The 26,705-nt window shown below is 35.0% G+C and overlaps 1 protein-coding gene across 1 annotated transcript in view; it reads right to left on the bottom strand.

Annotated features, from left to right (window-relative positions):
• ZFPM2 (zinc finger protein, FOG family member 2) overlaps positions 1–26,705 on the bottom strand; it is a 478,247-nt gene that overhangs the window by 337,940 nt on the left and 113,602 nt on the right. The window contains exon 3 of the mRNA XM_028500479.2: positions 13,419–13,520. Coding sequence (XP_028356280.1) covers positions 13,419–13,520 — 102 coding nt within the window. The remainder of the gene's footprint in view (positions 1–13,418; positions 13,521–26,705) is intronic.

Below are 26,705 nucleotides of genomic sequence, written 5' to 3' on the forward strand. Positions count from 1 at the left end.
TACCGCAAAAAAAAAAAAAAAAAAAAAAAAAAAAAAAAAAAAAAAAAAAGCCTACTCAAATGACTTCTTTTGCAATGAAACACTTTTCACAAGTCATTATTTCCAGCTATAGTTTTAGAAATTGCAGGCATAATATTTTAAGATGTTATATAATTTATCAGCCTATTTAACAACTATTGCATTAATCATATTACGATAATTATTATTTATATATCCAATGTCCCCCTTTTATTCAATTTTCAGAGTAATGAAAATTACTGAGGAAGACAGTAATTTTCTTGGAAAGCATCTAATTTAAAGAAAAACAGGTAGAGGGAACTGAAATAAACACTCTGATGGCAGAAAGTGCCTTCCACTCGTTTCTCTTTTCGTTTGGTGAGCTTGCATTGCTTTTATATAGAAAATATAATTTTAAAAACCATAAACTTAAATAATGCATTGTTTACTTAAAATACACACTAAAATAAGTGCTGTCAATCTCACTCAGTCATTTTGTATTCTTTGTCTGGTGTATAGCTTACTTAATTCTGTAAAAAAAATGCCATGTTGCCATCCTTATTAGAATGTACTCGTGTATTTATTCTTTTCATTTTATTTTACATTGTTAATACAATGCTCAAAAATGAAATAACCTTGATTAATTCATATGAAAAAATTAACAGGAAAAAACCCAAAGAACTTGTTAAAATTCCATCCAATTGGGAAGCCTTGTGACTGTTTTTATTCAGGGTGTCACTTAAAAAGAATGTTATACTTCTTGTTAGTATCAAGAGATTCTGCCATGAAAACTCAAAATAAGATATGTGATTCTCTGTGTATTTATCCAAATATAAACTTACGTTTAACATCAAATATGTTCTTTTCATTACTTTCCTATATATGACAATGTATTCAATAAATTTTTTTGAAAACACGCAGCACTTTGCAATTTTCTTTCAAGGACACTTAAAATATGGCCCACAGGAATCCTGCCAAGTAGAACTCTGCTGTTAGCAAGAAGCTCACACTTTCTCCCTTGAGCCTTCCTTTCTTATGCCCCATCTAGCTCTCCAAGAACCTCCGAGAGCTAGCCCCACTTCCAAACACCAGGCAAGACCAGTAAGCCACTAGATACCCTGCTTTGCTGTTCAATTTCCAGGAAATGGCTAAAATTACAATTAGGTTTCTTTATTGTTTCTTAGCTGACCTTTTACCGAACTCTTTAATTGTTGTTTTTAACAGTTTATAGATGTAACTAATCTTCAGCATGGGTACTTTAGTTTCCCATTATCTTTCAGAAAACCTCTCCATTCCTCAGGCCCAAGAGTGACAGAAGGATAGCGCCTTCTAGGTAACAGTGGCACAGTAGGGCAGGTTTAACAGGAAAGTGAAAACTTCTGTACAGGCAAAATGGCAGCACGTTTACTACACTTAAAATATAATATATATAATTTTGCAAAATTATATTTTGCAAAAAACTAAACATTTCCCATGCATCATTAACAATTTAGTGCATCCAGTGTGTATTTATCACTCTGTCCTTGGGATCACTGAAGAGATTATTATTGCTTGTGTTATCTCATCAGCATTATGTCTCACCACCAGCAGCAACCCTTCCCTTCTCCCTCTGTGCAAGTGGATCCCTCAGCCATTTTCCCACCCCCCCCCCCACTTTGCAGTGGATGACCTTCCTCATTGCTTGTGTTATCTCATCAGCATTATGTCTCACCACCAGCAGCAACCCTTCCCTTCTCCCTCTGTGCAAGTGGATCCCCCAGCCATTTTCCCACCCCCCCCCCCCACTTTGCAGTGGATGACCTTCCTCCCCCTTTGCTACCACTGCACACTGTACATGCCTCTGCAACAGAATCCATAGCAATGTATTTTAATTATCTCATCATTTGTCTGTCTTCTTTGTACTACGAGCTTTTTGAAGGTAGTATGAGTCCAACTCATCGTTTTATCCTTGGAGTCTGGCACACAGTTATTCTTAACACTTATTCAATAAGTGTTTGAACGAATTAAATTAATTAATTCAATGTGGGTCTGCAAAGGTGCAGGGGAAGAAGTACAAGATCTGGCAAGGATATGCAAATTATATTTATGAGTGAGTAAGTTGCTTGCTCCAAGTATCAATCTCAGAAACAGTGTAGGAATTTATTATGAAGAAAAAGATATAACAATCCCCAAGGTCTAAGTGTACTCCTGAGGTTAAAACAACAACAGAGGGCTTCCCTGGTGGCGCAGTGGTTGAGGGCCCGCCTGCCGATGCAGGGGACACGGGTTCGTGCCCCGGTCCAGGTTAAAACAACAACAGAGGGCTTCCCTGGTGGCGCAGTGGTTGAGGGCCCGCCTGCCGATGCAGGGGACACGGGTTCGTGCCCCGGTCCGGGAAGATCCCACATGCCATGAAGCCTGCGCGTCCGGAGCCTGTGCTCCGCAACGGGAGAGGCCACAACAGTGAGAGGCCCGCGTAACGCAAACAACAACAACAACAACAACAACAACAACAGAAGTAACAATAACACCATAAGAACTGTTATCAGCTTGAATACAGAAAGAAGGGAAAACATACCGCTAACTCACATCAAATTTATAGTAAATTTTTATGTAATATATTATTATTAAATTTAGCATTTCAATTACATTAAAAGTAATAAAACAAAAAAAAATCCACACACAAACTATTTGGTAAACTAGTTACTGGGAGATAAAAGTTGAAACAATAAAATTTAAAAGAAATGAGCAAAATGTATTATGTAAAGCTTGAAAATATGGTAGGGACAGGAAACAAAAATAACTTTAAAATAATTTATAAAAATTAATGGGTAGCAGATTCAGAATGGCTTAATATGAGACATAACTTTCTCTGGAGGCATAACCCTAAAGTTTGAAAATTTCTGAGGTAGAAATAAAATGGTAATGAACAATCTTATCAATAAACAGTTTCACAGAAACCCAGGTATGTTTATATTTTTTTACCAAGAACACTCAAGAAGAGTTGTTTCCAATAGCTGACTCAATTTGCTTGTCTTTCGCTCGCACTTCAACCTACCACAGTCTGGCAGCTCTGCTACAAGAGCTCCACTGAAATAGTTCCAGTTAAAATCACTAATATCCACATGGCACTGGATTCAAGGAAAGTCTTTAAATCTTGGTCTTGACTTCTCAGCAGCATTTAACCCAAGCATGACTCTTTCCTCCATTAAACTATTACATTCCCCTGGTTCTCCCTATCTTGGCTGTTCCCTCCTTATCAGATGCTCTTGACACTTCTTCCTCTATCCTTCTGCTAGAGATAGGAGTTCTTCAAGCTTCATGTCCAAGACCTCATATGCATATATATATATATATTCCCATCTAGTCCCATGAATTCCATTGCCATGTATACACTGATAACTCTCCAATTTACATCTCTATACTAGGCTTTTCTCCAAACTCCCAGCCTATATTACCAATGTTCTACTCAACAGATCCACCTGGATGTCTCACAAAAATTGCAAAGCTACTAAAAATCCAATTCATCTTTCTCCCAAAACATGTCTTTCCTTCAGTTCTCCTTACCTCAGTGAATGGCAACAAAATAAGTTGAACAAGCCACACACAATGACACCCTCAAATATATCCGGTGCTTTCTATAACCCTCTTTAACCTCTTGATAAGACTACTACTGTATTTCTATTGTCCTTCTTCTACCCATTCTTCATATTGTAGTCAGAGTAGTTTATTTTTAATGCAATTCTGAGTATGTGGCTTATATGCATAACATGTCTTCACACAGATCTTGAATTTAAATGCAATGACACTATTTACCAGTTTATTTTACCAGCCTTATACCACTCTTTCTATTCTTTCCTATACTGAAAATTGGTATGTAATGAGAAAAAATCAAGCATGTGTCCACCTTTTCCTTTATGAACAGTATTCAGGGGTAACTAAATAGTAGATGAGGGAAAGATTTTCAGATTTTCTTAATAATATCAGTTAATAATACAGAAGGAATGATAAAATGCAAAAGTCACCATTTTGCAAGCCCTAATGATGTAATGGATCCTGGCAATAACCATTAGGTGAAAAGTTGATGGGAAACTTTATAATGGATGGATCAAGTGAAAACACCTGAACCACCTGATACTTGGTAAAATCACAAGTGAGGCAGCTGCCTTGTATGTGCTTACTGATATGATGCAATAGAAAGCACCCAGCAATGTATATATAGTACTGTTACCTACAGTATTGAATCTGAATTTCTTCAAGGATCTAGATTCAACTACCAACTTACAAGAAATGTATTTTATCTTGTGTACCCAATCAATATTACCCTTTAAATAATCTAGTAATCTAGTTCCAAATTTGTGGCCCATTAATAGCAAGTGTACATGTCTCTATGTACCTGCTTTTATTTTCCATAGTTTTAAACTACTTCTACTTCTAGTGTATGTCATTGTGTTGGTCTTGACTTATCCTTCTGATCCCCATTAAGTCCCTTTCTGAATCAGACAAAAGAGAAGCAAATAATTACATGGTTTACATTTTCTTTCTTTCAACATCTCAGATCAGTCATATATTTAAAACAACGAATGCCAAAAATTCTTGTGCCAAAATAAGTATCTAATGCATACTTTCTTATAAAAGAGGTTACAAAGGGGATAGCAAAGGTTTTTCTTATATCCTACTGACAAGTGTCTTCCTGAAGTGCCCTGTTGAGAAGAATTCTAAGCTGAATTATGGCTCAGGAGGAAAGAGCACAGTAGAAGTCCTATTATTGGACAAAAGTGGGGTGAGCAGTTAATCAAAATAGCCAAACCATGGAATGATTTTTAAAATAACAATAGAAGCATTATATTTTAACTTATAATATACAAACCACATTTAATAATTAAACATTTGACGTAGGGCCTAGACCTTTTATTGGCCTATGAGTCCACTGTTGGTCCTCCAATTTCATAAACAACATTCAAATGCTTCATCTACAATTTCTAGTTTGTTTCATTAGAGTGAGGATGTAAAAGCACTTGCAAAGCCATCTAAGGGCAGATTCTTGCAATATGTTTATGATTTTCTCCCTGATTTGTTGCAGTTATTTTGTCCATACCTACATTTTTTAGTTATTGCTCTTTATCCAGTCTTTTGAAGGTTTTGATATTGTTGCCCTAGAAACAATGTATTTTTTTTTGCAAATATATTTCAGTGGTTTAGACAACATTTAAAGTCAACTAAAAATTACAGTAAGATATATAGCTGGAAAGCATATAAGAGACTGCCCACATGATTCCTTTCTAGCACCTGGCCTCTGTATTGGTTTTCTAGGACTGCTGTACCAAAGCACCATAAACTGGGTGGCTTAAATAACAGAAATGTGTTGTCTCACAATTCTGGAGTCTACAAGTCCAAGATCAGGTTCAGCAGGATTGATTCCTTCTGGGGATCGGAAGGATTCAGGGGAAGGATTTCTGAGAGAATCTGTTCCATACCTCTTACCTAGCTTCTGGTGGTTTCCCAGTAATCTTTGGCCTTCCTTGACTTCTAGGAGCATCATCTCAATCTCTTCCTTCATCTTCACAGCATGTTCTCCCTATGTATGTGGTCTGTCTCTAAATTTCCCCTTCTTATGAGGGTACCAGTCATGTTGGATGAAGGGCCCACCCTAATGAGTATGACCTCGTCTTAACTAGTTACATCTGCAATGACCCTATTTCCAAATAACATCACATTCTGAGGTACTGAAATTTAAGACTTCAGCATATGAGTTGTGAGGGGACCCGACTTAACCCACAACAGCCTCAATCAGTAAGTTTCAGAGAAAGGGTGCAAATTTTAGTTTAATTAAGGGAGCTTCTACTGTAAAAGGTTAATTAATGAATTTTGCCATAGGAGCAGCATGTGGGATAGCAAAGTATGTGCTGTCATATATTTTTCTGGGATCATGATGTATTTATAAAACTTGACATTGTATTTTATTTTCCAGCAATCTGTTTGAGGAAAAGGTCACTGCAAAGCAAGGTCCAAAAAAAAAAAATTAATCTCATTCATTATCCTTTAACTTGAATTTCTCAATTAAACTTGTGCAAACAAATTAGGTATTTGCAGGTTCTAAAACAAGCCATTATCTAAATATCCTTAATTCCCATTCTTGTACAACTGAGGAGATAATAATAATAATAAATTTGTATATTTTACACAGTTCTTTATAACTCAAAGACATCTCTTTCCAAACAATAATTGTAAGTCCTTTGCCTTCAACCTACCTCTTTTTTGGGGTTAGGTTTATGTGTGCCCTAATTCTATATCAGAGTGCAAACTGGAGTAAAGGAATAAGATAAAGAGAACTATTTTTTACGGTGTTTATGTGGCACCCTGTTCTACAAAGAGTGAGGCTTTCACCTTTTAATCCAATATCCACTTAACTACAGTACAGAAGATTTATTTTGACCCCCTCTTGTTTCAGAAGGGGCTCAAAAGTCTGTAGCAATTTTTGACACTTTGTTATAATGTTTTTCTGAACCCCCCCCCACCACCCCCCCCCCCGCACCCCTCCCCGCCCCACTTTCATATGGACACAAAGCATTGGGATAAAATTATGGATAAGATAAAGAGAACTATTTTTTACGGTGTTTATGTGGCACCCTGTTCTACAAAGAGTGAGGCTTTCACCTTTTAATCCAATATCCACTTAACTACAGTACAGAAGATTTATTTTGACCCCCTCTTGTTTCAGAAGGGGCTCAAAAGTCTGTAGCAATTTTTGACACTTTGTTATAATGTTTTTCTGAACCCCCCCCCCACCACCCCCCCACACGCACTCCTCCCCGCCTCATTTTCATATGGACACAAAGCATTGGGATAAAATGATGGTTCATTATAGTGGTACAGAGCTCTTATCTTCATCCGGCAAGAGTCATTTCCTTCCAAAGATTGAAATGCAAATGTGAAAATTAATGATAACTGCATTATCTGATAGCAGAGATAATACCAATTCACTGTCAGAGTAATACACAGTCATTCTACGATTTCCTCTGCTTCTCACAATATTCTTCTTACTGTCAGACTATATCTATGGTTAACTATGTTTCATAGGTTTCTGTTAATTTACTTCAAATGGCATTTCCCAGATCTTATATCTACCACATTTTCCCAATCAAAAAGGAAACGAAATCAGAACTGTAATCTCCAAGCCCTTCTTTGGACTAGTAAAAGGAAAAAAAACCCTGTATCATTAGTGTGTGCTTCTCTCTCACAGTGTTCTCCCAGCTGCCATTCCACTTTATATAAAACACTCCCCATCTTCTCAGTTTAATCTCAGGCACAGAGCAAAACTAGCCTGATTATCTGTGTGGATCCACAACTCTGAACAGCACCTGAATGAGGTGACTTCTTTATAGATTTCTTGAAACATTTTTAGTCCAGATGCAACAAGTACACACATCTGATTTTATGCTAGACATTTATTCTTGAAAATTTATTTACATTAAAATTTCTTTTACTGAATTATGTTTTAAATCCAGTTGAATAGAACATAGTTAATGTAGCCCTGTGATGATTTCTACATAGCGAAATCATTTAACAAAGTTGATTCACTATACAAATGTGGGCTTATCATCTGTAAGGCATTATAATGGCTTCTAAGGCACAATTGCCAAAATGATACTAAAAGTAATATTAAGAGCCATTTATTGAGCACTTATGAAGTTTTGATCTCCATGTTTTACATGAAAAATCTCATTAATGAGGTAGTTATTATAATTAGCCCAATTCATAAATAAGGAAACTGAGCCCTTGGAGAGTTAGTAACTTACCCAAAGTCACACAATTGATAAGTGGCAGGGCCAATATATAAACAGAAGTATTTTTGGTCTTCTCTACCCATTACCTCAAAATAATTGACCTCTGATGGTAAATCAGATTTCCATTTATCAACCTAGGAGGAAGGTGTGCTGTTCCATAATGTATAACACAAAAATTATTCCTAATTTTATTCTATTAATTCCTCAAATCATCGATACAAGGTCTGATTTTCTACTTCATTTTTACTGAAATGGCCCAAATGCTTTACATATAAATACCAAAATCTATTTAAATAAAAGTACATGATTATCTGGAAAAGTTCATGTCAAAGAATCTAAATGACTGCTTGCTCAAAAGTTTATATCTGTGTATATTTGTGTTAATACACATTATTGGGGGCTACATATACTTATCTGCACAATTTGAGTAACATGATATGTTCCTTCAGTAGGGCTCCTAGAAATGTCAATTATAGCTGCTATAAGCCTGTTGGTAGATTCATTCAATATTAGACCAGGGAAGGGCTTCCCTGGTGGAAAAAATATTAGACCTGGGAAAACAAATTATTCATTATTCCCATGTGCAAAAAGAAGTAACATGTTTTTAATAACATAAGCCATTCCTAGAGTTGATGTTTGTAAGATGTGACTTTTAAGGTACTCATTTCATAGTGGCGGATGACGAATTTATAATGATTTAACAGTATTCTCTTCCCTAAGTCTCCTTCTAAATAAATACACAAGTCAGCACTCCAGAATTCGGCCATGGATTGAGGTTCTAAAGATTTTCTTAAAGGAGGGAGACAGAGATGTAAGCATTGTTTTCAAAATAAGGACACATTCCAATTGTTGGCCAATGTGAGAGGTCCTAGGGTAAAGGAAGGACATTAACATCTAGCAAATCCCACACTCGCCCAAGCTCTGTGCTAGGTATCATATATATCATCTCTTTCAAGTTTCATCCTCATAACTGTGTTTCAAAGTACTTATTATTCATCCCATTTTGAAGATAAGGAAACTGAGGTCCTGGCTGTTTAATATGTCCAAGGCCACAAGGCCATAAGTGTAAGCATGGCTCTAAAATTTGTGCATTTTCTTCTGTAGTCTAGACCGTTCTCTACTTTCTAGGTTGACATGCTTAATTATTGCATCCTACCTAACTATACTACATGAATAATTAAAGAAGGTTAAAGGAGAGAAATGGTATCAAAAAGAGACAGTGTGGACACCAGTCAGATTGGCCATCATTAAAATGTCTACAAATAACAAATGCTGGAGAGGGTGTGTAGAAAAGAGAACCCTCCTGCACTGTTGGTTGGAATGTAAGTTGGTGCAGCCACTGTGGAAAACAGTATGGAGTTTCCACAAAAAACTAAAAATAGGGTTGCCAAATGATCTGGCAATCCCACTCCTAGACAAAACTATAATTCAAAAAGATACATGCACCCCTATGTTCACAGCAGCACTATTTATAATAGCCAAGACATGGAAACAACCTAAATGTCCATCAACAGATGAATGGATAAAGAAGACATGGTACATATACACAATGGAATACTACTCAGCCTCCAAAAAGAACGAAAAAATGCCATTTGCAGCAACATGGATGGAACTAGAGATTATCATACTAAGTGAAGTAAGGCAGAAAGAGAAAGACAGATACCATATGATATCACTTATATGTGGAATGTAAAATATGACACAAATGAACTTATCTATAAAACAGAAACAGACTCACAGACATAAAGAACAGACTTATGGTTGCCAAGGGGGAGGTGGGGTGGGAGAGGGATGAAATGGGAGGTTGCAGTTAGCAGATGCAAACTATTATATATTGAATGGATAAACAACAAGGTCCTACTGCATAGTACATGGAACTATAGTCAATATTCCGTGATAAACCAGAATGGATAAGAATATGAAAAAAGAATGTGTGTGTGTGTATATATATATATAGATAGATAAATAGATAGATAGATAGATATAGATAATAGAATCACTTTGCTGCACAGCAGAAATTAACACAACATTGTAAATCAACTATACTTCTATAAAAAAAGAGAGACTGTGGCCAGCATTGTACTACATGTTTGGACTTCTCCCTAGCACTTTTCACACTATTAGTGTACAATGACTATTTCTTAAATAGTTAAATGTATGAGAATATTGGCAAACTGCATTATTGGAGGGTGATAAAAGAAAAAGCATTTACTTAAAAAGAAGACAGAAATGATATAAGTGAGGTATAGGCAAATACAGAGGAAAAGGAAGAACAGTGGATAACAAGTATCATATGAATTAGATTCCAAGCAAAGTAATGTCAAGGTAATTTTCTTAAGAGCAAGAAAGAAGAATCAGGGTTTCCCTGGTGGCGCAGTTGTTGAGAGCCCGCCTGCCGATGCAGGGGACACGGGTTCGTGCCCCGGTCCGGGAAGATCCCACATGCCGCGGAGTGGCTGGGCCTGTGAGCCATGGCCGCTGAGCCTGCACGTCCGGAGCCTGTGCTCCGCAAAGGGAGAGGTCACAACAGTGAGAGGCCCGCATACCACAAAAAAAAAAAAAAAAAGAAAGAAGAATCAAACTTGAAAATAGTTATGTGAAATATTGAAATAATGAGGAAATGACTTTTACATTGGCCTGAACTTTACTAGCTTACTGTGAGTCTAGCACTCCACTCAAATGGTGAAAGACTCATAAGAAATTGAAGATTATTCAAATAAGAGTCACAAATATTTAAACATTAAAGAATTTCATCATTAGAAATGTTTACAAATGTAAGACAATTTTCCTAAAGATTGTTTAGGTTCCACCTAATCATAAGAGTTAACAAATGTACAAGCAATTATTAAATGTGCCTTATAAATGTATAACAAATAAGAAAAAAAATTGCTCTGGGGAATCTGCATTTGATAAAAATAGAACACTTCACAGAGGAGTTGATTCATTATCGAACTGAGCTATCAAGAAAAGTTGTGGAGTCGTCTCCAATCAAACTTTAAAAATAAGATAAATCCTGATCTATCTTAAATGATGTTAGCTCTATGCCTCAAATTCTTTAGATAATTTCCTTGTCCTTTGATTCTGTTCTATTTTTAGAGACAACTCTCTATCTTAGGGTGACTATCAGGACTGGGTGGGAGGACCTTAAAGTTAGGAGACCTTGAAATCACACCTGGCTCATTGCCTCATGTCTTAACCAATAATTTGTGGCTAAATTCAAAACTAGATGCTTGGTATTATAAAAGTTTACCCTTGTTGTATCAGATGTACTACTGTGCTTTAAAAAATGCAGAAAAGAATTTTTAAAGGTTCTGCTTCAAGTCACCACAATTTCAAAGCCATAATAATGGTCATTAGCATTTTATGTTCAAGGTTTGATTTAATTCTCACAAAAGCCCTAAGAGGCGTTAATATTACTTTCCACATTTTACAGATGAGAATAACAGCACAGAGAGATTAAGCAACTTGCAAAAATTCATCCAGCAAGTAGGCAGCAAATCCAGAATTCGAACCTAAAACTTTAGAATCCAGAGTTCATTTTCTAAGATGTTTGGAAACTGTCACTAAAACCTGGGAAATTTCCTCTTCTTAATACAGTTGTAAAATACCAATACTTTTTTTGAATAACAAAAATCTGGGTAAAAATATTGATGTAATCACTATTCATGCAATAGCAAAAGTCCAAAAACATCCTGTATACTTTCTCCTGATTGAAGGAAAGCAATGAATATTCTACCTTAAAAGATAAATATCCAACAGGTAATCTTTTGTTATGAATCAACTTCATTAATCAGGGGATGTCAAAATAATAAATCCCCCTTTATTTTGCAAAACACCTGCAGGGAAACAATGTGTTATCGATTTTACAATATACAAAGGATGAATTTCCTCCAGGCATACCTGCTTATAGACATACATTTTTTCCTTTAAAGTTTTTATACATTCATATGTGCCACAGAAAGAGTATATACGTTTTCACTGATATCAATTGAATAAAATGTTTATTAAATCAGATACGTTAAGTAAATTTAACTGAAAAGTGAAAAATCTTATCCTGAATGGACAGCATCATGCTTTATCCTTGTTCCTCCCCCGCCCTCCCCCTCGCTCTAGCTCTCTTTTAGCTAACACATAACTTTATTTCTGGAAAAGCTTCCTGAAAAAGGAAGCACTGGGTATGCAGTATGTATTTAGTAATTCACCACCCCCTGAATTTGCTTACTTACTCACAAGTCACTGGGAGCACTGTGGGTCCCAGGTTTGAGCAAAGAGGAAAACCAGCCACCTCCAAGTTTGCCCCTTTGAGTGAATCCAGAATGTACCCTTTGCAAGTAGGCATATCAAAAGGCCATCTAATCTAATTTAAATGTAAAAACTCTTCTACACAGCATATACGTACTTAATTCTATGAATAAAGAACCATACAACATAAAGTTCACTCACTTTTTTAAGTTAAATGTAATCCCCAAGAAAAAATAAATTTTTCCAGTTTTTTTTCTTATTTTTTTAATCAAGAGGATTCTTCCCTTCATTAAGACAGAAACTTTATGCAATAAGGTGAAAATGCCAGATGCCCACATTTTCTTTCAAACTCTTAAAATGTGGTATAAGGTTCTTTAATTATAATGTTTTGATCCAAAATCTTGTGTAACATTATGCTATAGTATACAGAATACAAACATCTGTGTGTATCACGAATAACATTAGAAATGACATCATAATAATCAGATATACTGTATCTTCATTTTTGTTTGCGTTATATTTTCCAGCTGCTGGTTTCAGAAAATTACCACTGGAGTTCCTCTCTTCTTCACGCACAGCAGAGAGCAATTTGCAAAGTCATGCAAGGGTGAAAATGTGATTGAAATATAGGGATCTTTCTTAATGAAAAATGTTACTGCTTTGGAAATCATGTCTAAAACTGTTTCAAAACTCGCTTATATCCTTAAGCCCTATGACATAACAGTCTCCATTTATAAATATACCATCAATTGTAAATTAGTTGGCACCAAATATAAAGGTTTTTAGCCACAGAGTTCTTATGAACTGTACATATTTCTATAAAATTGTGTTGGTGTTTTGGAATATTTTAACAGTATTTGTTTTTCTTGAAATGATTAAATATCAATGAACTTTAAAATCAAATTTAATTTTCATTCATAAAAATAAAAATAGTACCAAAACCTTGAATCAAAGTGGGGCATCTGTTAATGTTTTCTAAACTTCTAAACACGTACTGGGATTCAATCTATGACTTACAACATGACTATACTAAAAGTATTTCTTTGGAGTATTGTTACTTGTTTGAAGCTTTAAAAGTATGCCCAATTTGAATGTGGATACAGAACAAAGATCTCTGTTCAAAGAAAAAACAAGCAGAATTAACTAAATTCCTACATGAGTATGAAAGAAAACAAAGATGAAAAACTTCAAGCAGTGATAACACTTTGGTTTTTATAGTTTATTTATCAAAGATAAAAATCCTCTTTAAATAATGATATTTATTCAGCCTTCCATGAAACCAACATACACACAAATTTTTTTAAAATCAAAAGTGAGAGTGTAAGAGTTTTATAATTTAATTAAAATTTAAGAAAAAAAAGTGAATTCCTCATAGTAGCAACAGATGGTTGAATTTTAAATTTTTTGTCCTACCTGGTCCATCCCAGTCGTCTAGCTCAACTCCAGGTTGCCCTGGTTTCTCTGACTGTGTGTCCCCATCTGATTCTGCTGTCTCCTGGACTCCTTCATCATCACCTAGAAAATACCAACACGCAAAGAGGAGGGGACATGATTAAAGCCCTCTATTTGAAATTCAAATCCTCCTAGAGGGATGTCCATAGCATATGTCTAATTACATATTTGTTACAAATATTGTCATTATATTGACATAAGTCTACGATTAATCATTTTGATAACTATTGTGGCTTTATAATAAAGAAAATCAACATTTGTCATAAATAAATAAACTGCTATAAACATTAAAAACATCTCCATAAAATTTTTCATTTGGAATTATTAATATTAGACAGAAGAAGAAAATAAAAAGCAGTATGTAATTATTGTAGGGCTTTCAATACAGAAAACTGTAACATGCTTATTTTCAAATTACATTTTTATAAAGGCAAGATGCAGCAGAAAAAGAAATACCATAGGAAAAGACAAACTTATGTTTGGGTTGAATTTAGGTTATTTTGAAGAAGATTTTCTTTTTCCCCAGCATTAAGCTTGCTAAAACTTGTTTGTATTTATTTTTAAAATGGGTAAATGCAAGAAGCTATAAACCTATACTTGTTCTTGAAGAAGCATAGCTAGTTTGCACAAAATCATGCCTTCATTTTCACATAAGAAAAGAAAAACAATGTAATATATTTTGAGCAAAAGTATACTTATGGCAAAGAAGGAGAAACACTTTAACATGCAATCACATTTTAAAAGTAAAGAGTCTAATTTGTAGGTACCTTCATTGTAAGTGATAATGTAACAAGGTACTGCTGCTTTTTAAAGGAAAGTAATTGACTTTAATACAGTGCACACAAATATATTAATCATTCCTACTTATAAAGGATAACAGAAATCAGAAAACAGAATGACAAGAAAATGTGATGACAGAAATGAGAAGAATGTGTACTAAAAAACAGGGCAACTAAACCTTTAATCTAATAATGCTAAATTTTTAAAGTTAAATCGCTTGCCCTCTGAAGTATTTAATAACTATTTTCCACATAGTTGTTAAATCTCTAATAGTACTTAAATCTTTATATTATTATACAAAAAACACATTGAATTCTTAAAATCTTTCAAAGTAACCGAGAAAATACACAATTTTCAGGAAATAATTATTACTACAATGACAGTGTGATGTTGATATGAGTTTTGAAATTTAAACTTCATAAATTTTATATTCATTTCTATATATAGCTTCACAAAATGAATCACTTTAAAAAGTGGAATAAAAGTAAAGAGAGATAATGTAGAAACCCAGTGACAGCTCTGTTAAACTTAGTTTCCCTAACGGAGGAGCGCTGGCTCCTACACATACCCCACAGCACCGAACCCCATGTCTGGAATTGGAGGCTCTCTGAAAACTGAATTATCTCTTCCTTTCAGGATTATCAAAATGAACAGCAATGAAATTCTCTCCAGAAAATGTTTATTAAGCATCTACCAGGTTTAAGGGACTGTAGTAGGTATAGTAGCATATATATGGAAAAATACCTTTTTGAAAGTAGTATAAAACTCATTAAAGAGAGTTCACAAATAACGAGAGTGCAAGACAAGGTCCAAGAACCATAAGAAAGGTACAAAGGCTCAGTAATAAGAGTTTGAATCTTCTGTGCTCCTTTTTTGTAGGTCACATAGAACACAGACACATGAACCAGTTATCTTAGGAGATCAGGGTTAAGAGATCTCTCACTTTTCAGATACATAGAGGGCTAGTTCTCAGCCTGCACACACAAGTGGGCTCTATGGCCTCGCACTATGTTGAAAGAATATAAGAAACTTGAAAACCTTCTCACCAACTGAGTCAATGTTACTTAATACAATATCAGTGTACCACCTAACCTTCTTGAGTGCTACCAGGGATTTCTGACCCAATTTAGAGTAATATATACTGACTTTACCAGCACTTTATTTTTCATGGGGACTAGAATCCACACTAGAATCTACCACATAGATGAGTGACCTTTTGCTTGCATTTCCACAGACTGAATGAAGGTTTAACTCTAGGCACGAATGCAGGGGAGTTTACAAAGGAAAATGCATGAACAACATCCATGCCTTCCAAGCACTTTTCTTGTGTCTTGTGAGTCTTGAAACGTAGGGATGTGAGCATCAGAGAGGATGCTGGAGACCATCTAACCCAAATTAGACAAAATTTACTGATCAGGAAATTGATGCTCAGATAGGGTCAGTAACTTAGCTATGGTCTTATAGTTAACAACATTTATTTCTACATAAGGCATCTCCCCCAAGCCTTCTCATGCTTCAGCAATAAATGCCTCCCAGTCATTCCAGGGGTTACAGACCGAAGCAGCTTTAGGTGGATCTCCTTTCCCTAACAAGCAGAACAGAAGGGATATGAGGGAGCATGGAGAGGCATCATAAAGACCACCAAAATCAGCAGTTTGTACAAGGTTAGGAATTAAATTTGAGTCTCCTGTCAGTTAGCATTCTTTCCAAAACATCCTTTCTTGCTTCCCCTCTCTACCCCACCAGTTGAAGAGAGAACCACGTACACCTGAAACAGTTGAATATTAGTCACAGAGCAATGCATAAACAAGCAAGCATGAGACTATGCTGTTAAAAAATCACACATCCAAGGGCCCAGAGAACAGAGAGTAAAATTCTGGCCAGAACTACTTGGAGAAGTTAAGTTTCATATTCAGGTATTAATTGTATCATCCTATGTTCACACAGAGAAGTAAATCTTCCTGACTTTTACTATTACATTTTAATTTGTTGGAAATACACTGTGCCATGCACAATTCAATCAATAATTAACACTTACAAGGCATATTTTTGAAGATACAATGAAATATATGAAAAAGAAAAAAATACTTTCTCTTAAGGACCATATAATCTAGTTAAGGAGACAGGCCACATGCCTAAGGGAGGTAACCACTGATGAACACAATCAGGATAGTCCATGAATAATTCCAAATGAGATCACATAAGATATGGAAATTCAGAGACCAAAAGCATAAAATGACATTGACCATGGAGAACCTCATAATTATTTTTGGAGTTCTACCTTCATATTGAAGACAGGGAGAAGCATTAGAGGTATTACAGTGGGGAATTGATGAGATCACGGGACACAAATACAGTAATGAACATATATTTATTGAGTTTCTATGAACATACCTTGTCAGACCTCTGGTCTTTGAGTTTTCCCTCACTCAATCCATAACAACACTCTGACTCATGTCTCAGACATTCTTCACCCCAATTTTTGTGAGACTAGAATTAAGTCTACTCTAAAATATTTTATTAGGCAAATTACATATTTGGAAGGAAAAGTATTCAAAAATATAGTGAGAAACAAGTACGTTTGGAAGAATACACTGCAAAGTAATCACAACACGTAGAAGTTAAAAGAATTTACTTAGATCTATGAATGTCTGTCTTTATTGAATGGAAGTGATATAAAGCATTCTTTATTAACTGATTAAAATACTACTTTTGAGTCCCTGAGCACTACAAATACAAAACAAAGATGGTTCCTTCTCTCATAAAACTTATAGATTAGGACAGAGACCAATCAATAGACTGCAAGCCCATGTGATGAATGCTTTCATGGGAGCGGTCCATGATGTGACAGGAGCATACAGGCATGACACTTAATGAAAACTTGGTGTCATGGAAGCTTTCTGGAGGAAGAAGCCAATAAAATACCTGAAACTTTGGAGGCATAATCTTAGATGACTCTGAACTCCGTAGGTTTAATGTTCTGAGGCTCCATAATTGAAAACCATTTTTCAGGTTAAAAATGAGAACCATCTCCCCAAAGAAAAAGATTACAGTAATTAAGTTACTGCACAGGAAAAATGACAACTTGAAGGTGGTGAAACTAAAGACATTTCAATGATGTAAGAACAGGATCCAGACAAAGTTTTAAGATGCCAACAAGAAATAGTTCAAGAAATACTCCTACTATTTGATAGTTAACTGAATGAAGTCCTTTCCTTCATTTAGTATGGGACAAATTTACCCATGATCATTTTCATCCAGTAACTACTAGGAAAAGAAAATGGCAGGATGACGACAAATCTCAGCAGATGTTTGACGCACATAGAAATTTAGTAAATTACTCAAAATGAACTAGTAATTTCATATAATAAAATACCTTCATTAAATGTCACTTAACTGCCAAGTCAGAACTGTAGAGCTTAGATTTCAACTTGTGCCAACATCTGGAGCAATACTCAGTATTGATAATCCTGATTCATGGAACAATTTGCTCTAATTTGTTTGATTATGCAGCACATATAATTAGAAAACTACTGAAAATAAATATTGCAGAGTACTTAGTTAAAGAAGCACTGTAAAAATAGTTGATTGTACACAATTAACAGCTCTAAAGAAATTACATTTTACAACTATTTTAAAACATTTATGAAACTGCATAAATGTGCAATATATACCACATTAATAAAAATAAATCCTGAGAGAAAAGAATAAAGTTGTTGGCTGATTAAACTGTGTTTCCTTTTTTTTTTTTAATTGTGTTTTCTTAAACAAAGAAAGCAAAAAAGGGAAAGATGCCCCAAAGCATAAGAACGTCACATGAAATGATATACTTGGGTGTAGAAAACAAAACGGGTCAGAATTGAATTTATATTCATCTCAGTGTCTGCTACGTGCCAAATACTGAAATCATAAAGATGAATAAAGCAAAGAGCAGTCACAAAGCTCAGATTCTATAGTAAACCTAAACATGGCTACGATTTCTTGAGCACCACTCAGCACTAGCTAAGTGCTTCTCGAACATCACATCAACGACTCTGCCATGCATTATTATCCCTATATTTCAGAAGAGTAAACCAATAGGCAGATATGTGAGAAGATGCCTAGGCACATTGCTAGTAAGTGGCAGAGCCAAGAATTGATTCCAAGTCAGTCCAACTCCAAAGACCGTACTCCAAACCCATTAGAATATTATAGTCAAAGTCTACTGGATGTCAAACAATAAAGACAGCAGGATGTGATCAGATAGCTGCTTTCTCCTCATCATATATAAACCTTGTTCCTTCATTATTTTTTTTAGGTGTACTATTTTACTTGGAACTTGGTAAAATCAAACTACATACAGACACTTAATCAATAACCATTGCTCACTGTGCAGTTAGAAAATTAAGTTTTGGTGTCATTCTTTTAAACATAACCTATTGCAATATCATTACATTTACTAATTAATTGCTTTCAGAACTATTTAATAACTAAAATATGTCACGTTTTTCAACTTCCAGACCCTTCATCATCTAAGTTTATTTCAGGAAACTAGCTCTCATTTTTATGGTAATGTTTTCACCTAATTCATTTTTAATCTTTTTACTAATGAAAAATGAAATGATTAAAAAATAACTTAATCGAATATGAAATCTCTAAATTACTTTTAAGAAACAGCATTTTCCCCTTACAATAGAGACTTGCTTCTTTCCTATCAATATATTTATTCTCATGGAAAATTCATAAATAGAACTTTATTTTGATATTAACCCAACTCCAGCCTCTTCTTGATTTGAATGGAAATGACTTCATTGACCATCTTCTTTTTTAACTTCTATCCATTTTTGATTCTTATATGTTTGAAATCAGCACTCTAGAGTAGCTTATGAAAAAATGGCATGAATAATTAATAGCTAAGATAATAATGACAAGTTTGTTCAGATATTGCTTCAAAAGCTTTGTTGGTAGGAAGAGGAAAGGAAGAGAGAAAGGATGCTAGGAAGAGAATTACAGAAACACCTATGAATGCATTTGACATGCATTCATTTACTTGCTAAATTCTTTATTCACATACTCCACATACATAAATAGAAATTTCAGTGTAGTTTTAGCAAAGCACAAACACATTTAATGGGATAACCACTATATATATCCAGAGACCAATTCATAAAATGATGAAACGGAATAAATGTCAAGTGGTAACAAAATCTATAATATTTCTAAAATTATGGCTATGGAGTTAATGGTTTTCCATTGCAAGATTAAACTCTTTTGTTGCTCTTTTAAAAGATATCATACATATTTTGTGGGCCCTTCCATTTTTTCTTAGTCTAGTTTTCATTATCAATGAAAGCCCTATAGGAGGAAATTGAAGGTGTTATTGAGCACTATAATACACAGCACAAATGACTTAGGGAAATGCACTAAAATATAGTCTTTGGAGCACATGAAACAGAATCTTTTAATTCCATATTAGGTATTGTTGGCAAGGTGGTAAAAGCAGTGGCTCTACTTGCAAGGCAAAAATAATTTCAAAAACACAAATAAATATCTTTTCACTGAAAGTCAGACATTCCTGTAGAAATTAAAGATTTGCCACATCCTGAGGCAACTTTTTCAGCACAAAACAGCAGCAGTGTTTGAAAGCAGTCATGCAAGCAAACAGCCTTTCTCAATTCTGCTCTTTTAATCCATGTAGTTCCTATCAATATTAACCTCTTATAGAAATTCCTGTACAATATAACTATTGAACTTTCTTGACTACGAGTGTTACTGTAGCTGTTAGTCATCCCTATAATGTATTTTGCAATCAGCTAAATCATCAAAGTATTTTTTAACAATGAACAGTTCAGAAGTGACAGATCTACTTTCTTGTTCACAACTGCTTATCAGAGAATAGATATCACATATGTTTTCCAGGTGCTTCCTATAGTTAGGATACCTTCACAGAAGCCGCTCATGAAAGATAAGGTCATAAAAGAGATGAAAAAATGTGTGAGCTTCATACACTTACAGTTTTATCATCAGACAAGATAGCTTTGGTTAAGGGACTGTAACAGTCAAAAACAGAAAACTGCAGTTCGTATTGAAGGGTGAGGACATTTAAGTTTAAGATTCAGTTTGTGTTTGCTCTGCCTAATAGCCTCGCAATATTGTTTGGCTTAAAACAATTGTTTGGTTATAGCTTATCCAAACAAAGGTGCCAGGTTAAATTAACTCTGCATTGCCAAATTACAGACACAGTTTATCTCCAGAGACAAAAAATAAAAAAACATGCAATTGTTACCCTTTTTTGCTAATACCTAAAAAAAAATCTAAATATTTCGACCATTTGAAAAGAATACGTTCATTATTCTGTGGATTCCCATAATCATGTCTAACTAAAGTTTCCCTCGACTTACTATAAATGTATAAGAAAATGTAGGATTTTGCCGTGTAGGGATAGTTAATAGTCAGTACACAAACATTTCTTTAAATGCATGTGATTTCCTTGTAACTTACATAATAGCCTTTATCATACCTCATAGTTAATAGTTTTCATAGTTAATAAGGGAAAATTATTGAAAATACTAATGTTTATGGTAACTGTATCAGATAAAAGTCACATTGAAAGTATTGACAGCTTAGGAGGAACAGTGATTTATAAATTCTTTCTACGGTCCTGAACATTTATTCCTGATGTCAGTATCAGCCTCCATGTGAAAAGTATTTTTCTCAAAGTTTAAGCTCGTTTGAGATTTGGAACATAAGGGAAATTTCCACATGAGATAAAATAAGGCAAATTCTCAGCAGTGTATCTATCGTTCAAGAATTTTCACTCCTCATTATTTCTTACAATGAGCACTTGAAAGAGTCAAATATATTAGAAGAATGTTTCTAAAATACATATTTCAAAGTTTGTATTTAAATAATTTTTATTTTTTCTTCCCCAGCTCCCCCTCCCCGAACCAAAACAAACAAACAAGAAAACCTCACTGCAACTAAAAAGAAAATTCACTGCGACTACTATATTCCACTCAGAGGAGGATTCTACAAAATTAAAGCACATCTTGTTCCAAAGAGGAGACAAAGTAATTCCTGATGGTCTGTAAATGGTAATACTCTGAACTGTAACTGACTTATTCACAGATCTGTTGTTCTGCCATCAGGAAGCCACTAGCTTTCGGTTTTCTGGACTCAGTCTTCAAGCTTCAAACCCAGCATTCCCTCTAGGAAATCATCACCACCACCACCATCATCATCATCAACAGTAACAAAAAGTAAAGCCATACCTTACAATCTCTGAAATTGTCTCCCCAACAAGCCAATCTCGTCTACACAGAAAGATCAAACCAATTTGAGAAAGTTATGATCTTTGAATATTGCTTTTCATATAACCTAATTGTTTATTCTTTCCTGTTTAACAATTCATTCCAGAGACCTTCTCCTTTCTCATAATCCATTTAAGAATATGAGTCATAAGCAATCACTTATTACCATAGCGCTCCATCACCACAATATAATTTACTCATTATAAATAGACTTTATTCAAGCCACACATCCAAAAAGCCAAGGCCAATGGAGAATGCGTATTGTGGGACAGCAGCTAACAAAGACTTTGGTCTATATCTGAATGCCCTTTTTCCAACACTAGTTCAAATACCCTAATGATGATAAATGACTCTCAGAGCTCACAAATAGGGGATAACATTTATTTCTTCTGATAAACCCTGTTTTTTCTACTGCTTGACCATTGGAATTACATATATCTTACTCTTTCATTTTCTCTCTCTACTATGGTTTATGGGAAGCTCAGATTTGCCCGTAATGCTTCAGCTTTCAAAGTATTTATCTTCCTCTCTTATGCTCCCTCTCATTATTTCCTGTCCTTCACCCTATGATCATTGTCCTTCCTGATCTCTCTGGCTCATACATCTCTCTCCTGGGTCAACTCCTACCACAGTCCCACCACAATCTGCATGCTCACTAGTCTCTTGCTAACCACTTGCTGTTCCCTCTGTCTGGAACCCTACTACTTCTTTTTACCTAATTAATTCAGCATTAGATACCAACTCAAGTGTCACATTCTTAAGAACGCTTTGACCTTCCTCTCTCTTTCAAACCGCCCTGTACCACTTGTGTGATTATTTTATTAATGTCTGCCTCCTCACTATAAGGTAAATTCCAAAATAGCCAGGATCTTCACTGCATTTACTCACATGGTAATCACAGCATGTCCCATAATGTCTGATATAGTAGGTGTTCAGTAAATATTTATTGGATTGCAAAAACATGCATGTGGCATGGACTGACTGCCACAATGCTTTCAGTCATTCATTACCCCAACAATCAAGCAAAGATGAATAAAAACAATGCCCTTTGCAAAACTGAAAACCCTCCACAGTAACAGAACTTAGAGGTGGGCATGTGGCCACCTAATAATAAAGACCACATTTCCCAGCCTCCCTTTTCTTGAGGTGGACCACTCCTTAAGACTAAGTTCTGGACAATGGATTGTAAATGGAAGAGTCCTGGGGCAGCTTCCAGGAACCTATTCTTAGAGCTGAATCTAATCCTAATGAAGTTTTTCATATCTGTGGGGGGAAAAAAAGAAGTATTGTAGGTTATGTCGGCCCTGTCCAAACTCAGATCCATACCCAGCTTCCACCACCAGGGATAGTCCCAGAATGTTATCAAGAGACCCATTCAAACTCTTCTTACCACAGGGTCTTCCCATAGCACCTCCTCCCTCAGGGCCAGCAAGAGGTCCTTGGCTGCTGATAACACAAGAAAAACAGAGATAGCATCCATGGCATCACCTAGATTTTCAGATGTGTGGGAGAATGTTTTCCCCTCTCTGCTTTAATTTTTAACACAGTGCTTTCATGAGTATTTATACTCTCTTTAGGCTCAGGTCAACTTATCCTAGAATGATAACAGATTTGAAATTCAGATATCTACTATAAGTGCCAAAACATTTTAGGAATCTTATTCAAGGTTTTCCAAAAATTAGGAAGTTGAAACCAAACAACATTCTTGATCATTGCTGTCTCCTATGAGATCATCCATATTTAATGAAGGTACTAACAGAGGTCGAGTCAGGCCTTGTGGGGCCTGAAATTTATTCAATTTGAGAGGTCTCTTCTTAAAAGAAGAGTGTAAAGTTATAATTACAAAATTAGGTGCAGGGACTTGGAAGGAGTCAGTGCAAATGAGGAGTTCTGAAGCTACACTACACTACATCAAACTAAACAATTGATAAATTGAAAAGGTGAATGAGTAGATTTAATATTTTTGGCAATGATAAGTGTGAAGAAAAGGTACGCATTTTACATAAACTTTCAAAATTCATTCCATTTCCTAATTATTTGATTTTTTTAGTGCCACTTTAAAAGTTCCCCAAGATAAACTGCCAGTATTACGGAGAAAACATCATTCTTTTCTAAATTGGGTTTTCCTTAGGATATTAGCTATTTTCCCTGTTCTTTCTTATTATCAGTGTCACTCTACATTATTGTAGAATTGCTTCTTGCTGAGTTACTGTATTGTGGTATTCCCTTTTAGTAGTCAGTCACTAGGACAGGATGTAGGAGCACAGGACACAGGCTTAAATGAGGCAGACACATGCTGGTGAATAGTTTCCATACTGGAATGATGCACATTACCATAAGGAAGCTTGAGAATGAATACACTGCTTCTTTAATCAGCCCAAACTTAACATTTCCTCCACTCCATATATTCATATATATATATATATATATATATACACACACACACACACACATATACATATACATATTCCCTTGCCTCACTTGTACATATGTTTTCCTTCCTTTACTAGATGACTGTATCTTTAAGAAATAAGAACATTCTTTATATATTCCCCTTTCTGCCTCTGTACATGCGTGGTCATTTATAGGCACTCATACATACCGATTCTTATTCAACTAGAAACAGGTAACAGGTTTTCAGTGTTAGTTAACTAGTCTGGACCATAATTTGCATTGAAAAAAGGAAAAGATTATCTAAGACCCCAAATACAGTGTCTTGTGCTAATTCTACAGCAAGAACAGAAGCTACATCAAATTCCATTGTTAAATAGGTAGGGGGGAACAAAGTGTTTTATACATCTGTCCCATAGATTTCCACCTTGATAAATCTCCATCTTTAAAAATAATCTTTAAAAAGACCTTCCCTTCTCACTGTCAGAAAAATATAATCACAGCCTATTGTCTGTGCAATTCCACTTTCCATCTCTGCTATGTGGGTAAGACTTGGTAAAGATACAGCTACTGTCAAGTTTCAGAACAGTTCCTTGTCTAATCTTTTCTACTTCTCCAGATCTTTGATACAGAACCTGTTAGAATGTATTGCTTACTTTTCCAGTTCCTATGTTTATCTCCCGTCCACCCGTACCATCTGCTACACTGCATTTCCTTCAGAAAAGTGAAAAGTTTTCACAGTGCCCAGAGCTTTCGCTGCAAACAATGCGCTCTTCTCCTCTTCCTTCCTTCCTCTCTCTGCTTTTTATTTGGCCTTATTTTGTGTTAAGGTCAAGCTGTTTTAAAGAGTTCACTTTGCAAACATTTCTACAGGGCTGAAATTCCTATCCAAACAGTTTTGATGGATTTGTAAACATCTTGCCATTTGTTACTGGCTTCTGCCCAAGTACACACATTTTGGGTTGTCTCCAGTCTTGAATTACCTGAAAACAACTTCACAAGAAAACAAGCAATGAGAAATTGTGGCTTATTTCATGCCACCAAATCAGGGTAACATAATCTTCCAGTTAGTATAATGAGTCTAAAGAGCTTTCAATATAGCCCTCTCATTATATCAAAATGCCAACTCTGCTTACTGCGCACTGGTTTATATTGACAGAGTCTTTAAAGGAGGACCAAAAGAAGAGAAATCTTTTAAGTACACCCCTAATTTATTTACTTTATCCTTTAAAATGTCTTGTTGTTATGTATGCCCTTATCTTGACTGACAGGTCATGTGTAATAAGTGTTAGAAATACCTTGAAAAAGTGAGTTTTATACTTCATACAGCCAGGCTTCTTCCAATGTGTCCATCTCCTTCTATAAGGATTACATAATGATGGACATCAGAAAATGAAATTAGCTCTCATTCTTCGTAAGTACAGTAACCTAGGTTTGAATTTGGTATTAATCTTTAGTAATTTTGTGACTTTGGCCAAGTTACTGAACCTTTGGAAGTCGCAGGTGAAAACAACATCCACCCTGCAGGACAGTAAGTTGATTAGAGATGATACATGTACAGCAAGATGTCTGACTTTGGGAAGCAGTCACCAAGTGGAAGTTGTTATTACCATTATTATAATTGGTATGTAGTCTCAGTGCCAATCTCTGGAATCTCACTGAACTACTAAAAGAAGCTGAAACAGCAATCTGCATTCGGTATTAGTATTTGCTTCATTGGTGTAACACATTCAGTTATTTTTACTTGACCTTTTAAGAACAACAAAAAACTGATTGACTACATTACTATAATTAAATTCATCTTACCGCAGTTTTCCACATTTCCCTTTACACATTCTATGTTTAGCGCTACCAGAGGTAAAGACTGTTCCATCAGGTCATGGAAGGGCAAATGCTTTAATACTGCCTGTTGCTTCTCAAATGATAATCAAAACATTGTGAGAAATTTTACATACTAACAAGAAACTATGAATTTTATATTAGAAGATTAAAAGCTTTGAAAATCTTATTTGATTTAAACCTAAAAAATGCTAGTGCCGCACCAAGAAAATATTTTTAAATCACTTATGATGTTTAAAAATAAAAAGCAGAAAAGGCATGGCTACTTCCAAGAGATCAGTTTCTCTAAAATAACATTTTATCTCAAATTATTATGGGACCAACAGTAGGATTCAAAGTTGTCAACCACATTAATTCCATATTATTAAAATAAATTCGCTTCTCAGGCTTCCCTAATGCTATTCACACTTGTAATTTTCTTTAAATAGAAAAATAAATTAATAGTTAGTAGATGTAAATGATTGGCAAACTAGTGTAGATCTGCATGAATTGTTTTATATACTTTTTTAAATTTGAGCAACATAAAACTGAAAACTGCATTTTTAATTTAGTATAACTATTTATATAATTACTACTTGACCAAAACTACTTCCTTCAAGAAACATGGGCTCTTCATTCTACCCAAAATACCACTGAGAAAATGTAGCAATAAAAGGGCTTAAAAATATATAGTTTCCCTTTATGGTATTCAGCTAAAATCAATGATTAATTAAATAACTAGATTAAAAGTGAAAAAGTCAATCCATAATTCAGATGTCTCCTAATATACAGATGCTTAGCTTTACATATATAAAATAACAGGAGATTAAATAAATTCGTACTTTTCTCCTGAATTTCAACATTGTAGGAAAAACAACAAACTTACACTAAATTTTATAGGTCAAAAAATGGGGCTTCCCTGGTGGCGCGGTGGTTGCGCGTCCGCCTGCCGATGCAGGGGAACCGGGTT

This window comes from Physeter macrocephalus, chromosome 15 (assembly GCF_002837175.3).
Source record: "Physeter macrocephalus isolate SW-GA chromosome 15, ASM283717v5, whole genome shotgun sequence".
Taxonomy (NCBI): domain Eukaryota; kingdom Metazoa; phylum Chordata; class Mammalia; order Artiodactyla; family Physeteridae; genus Physeter; species Physeter macrocephalus.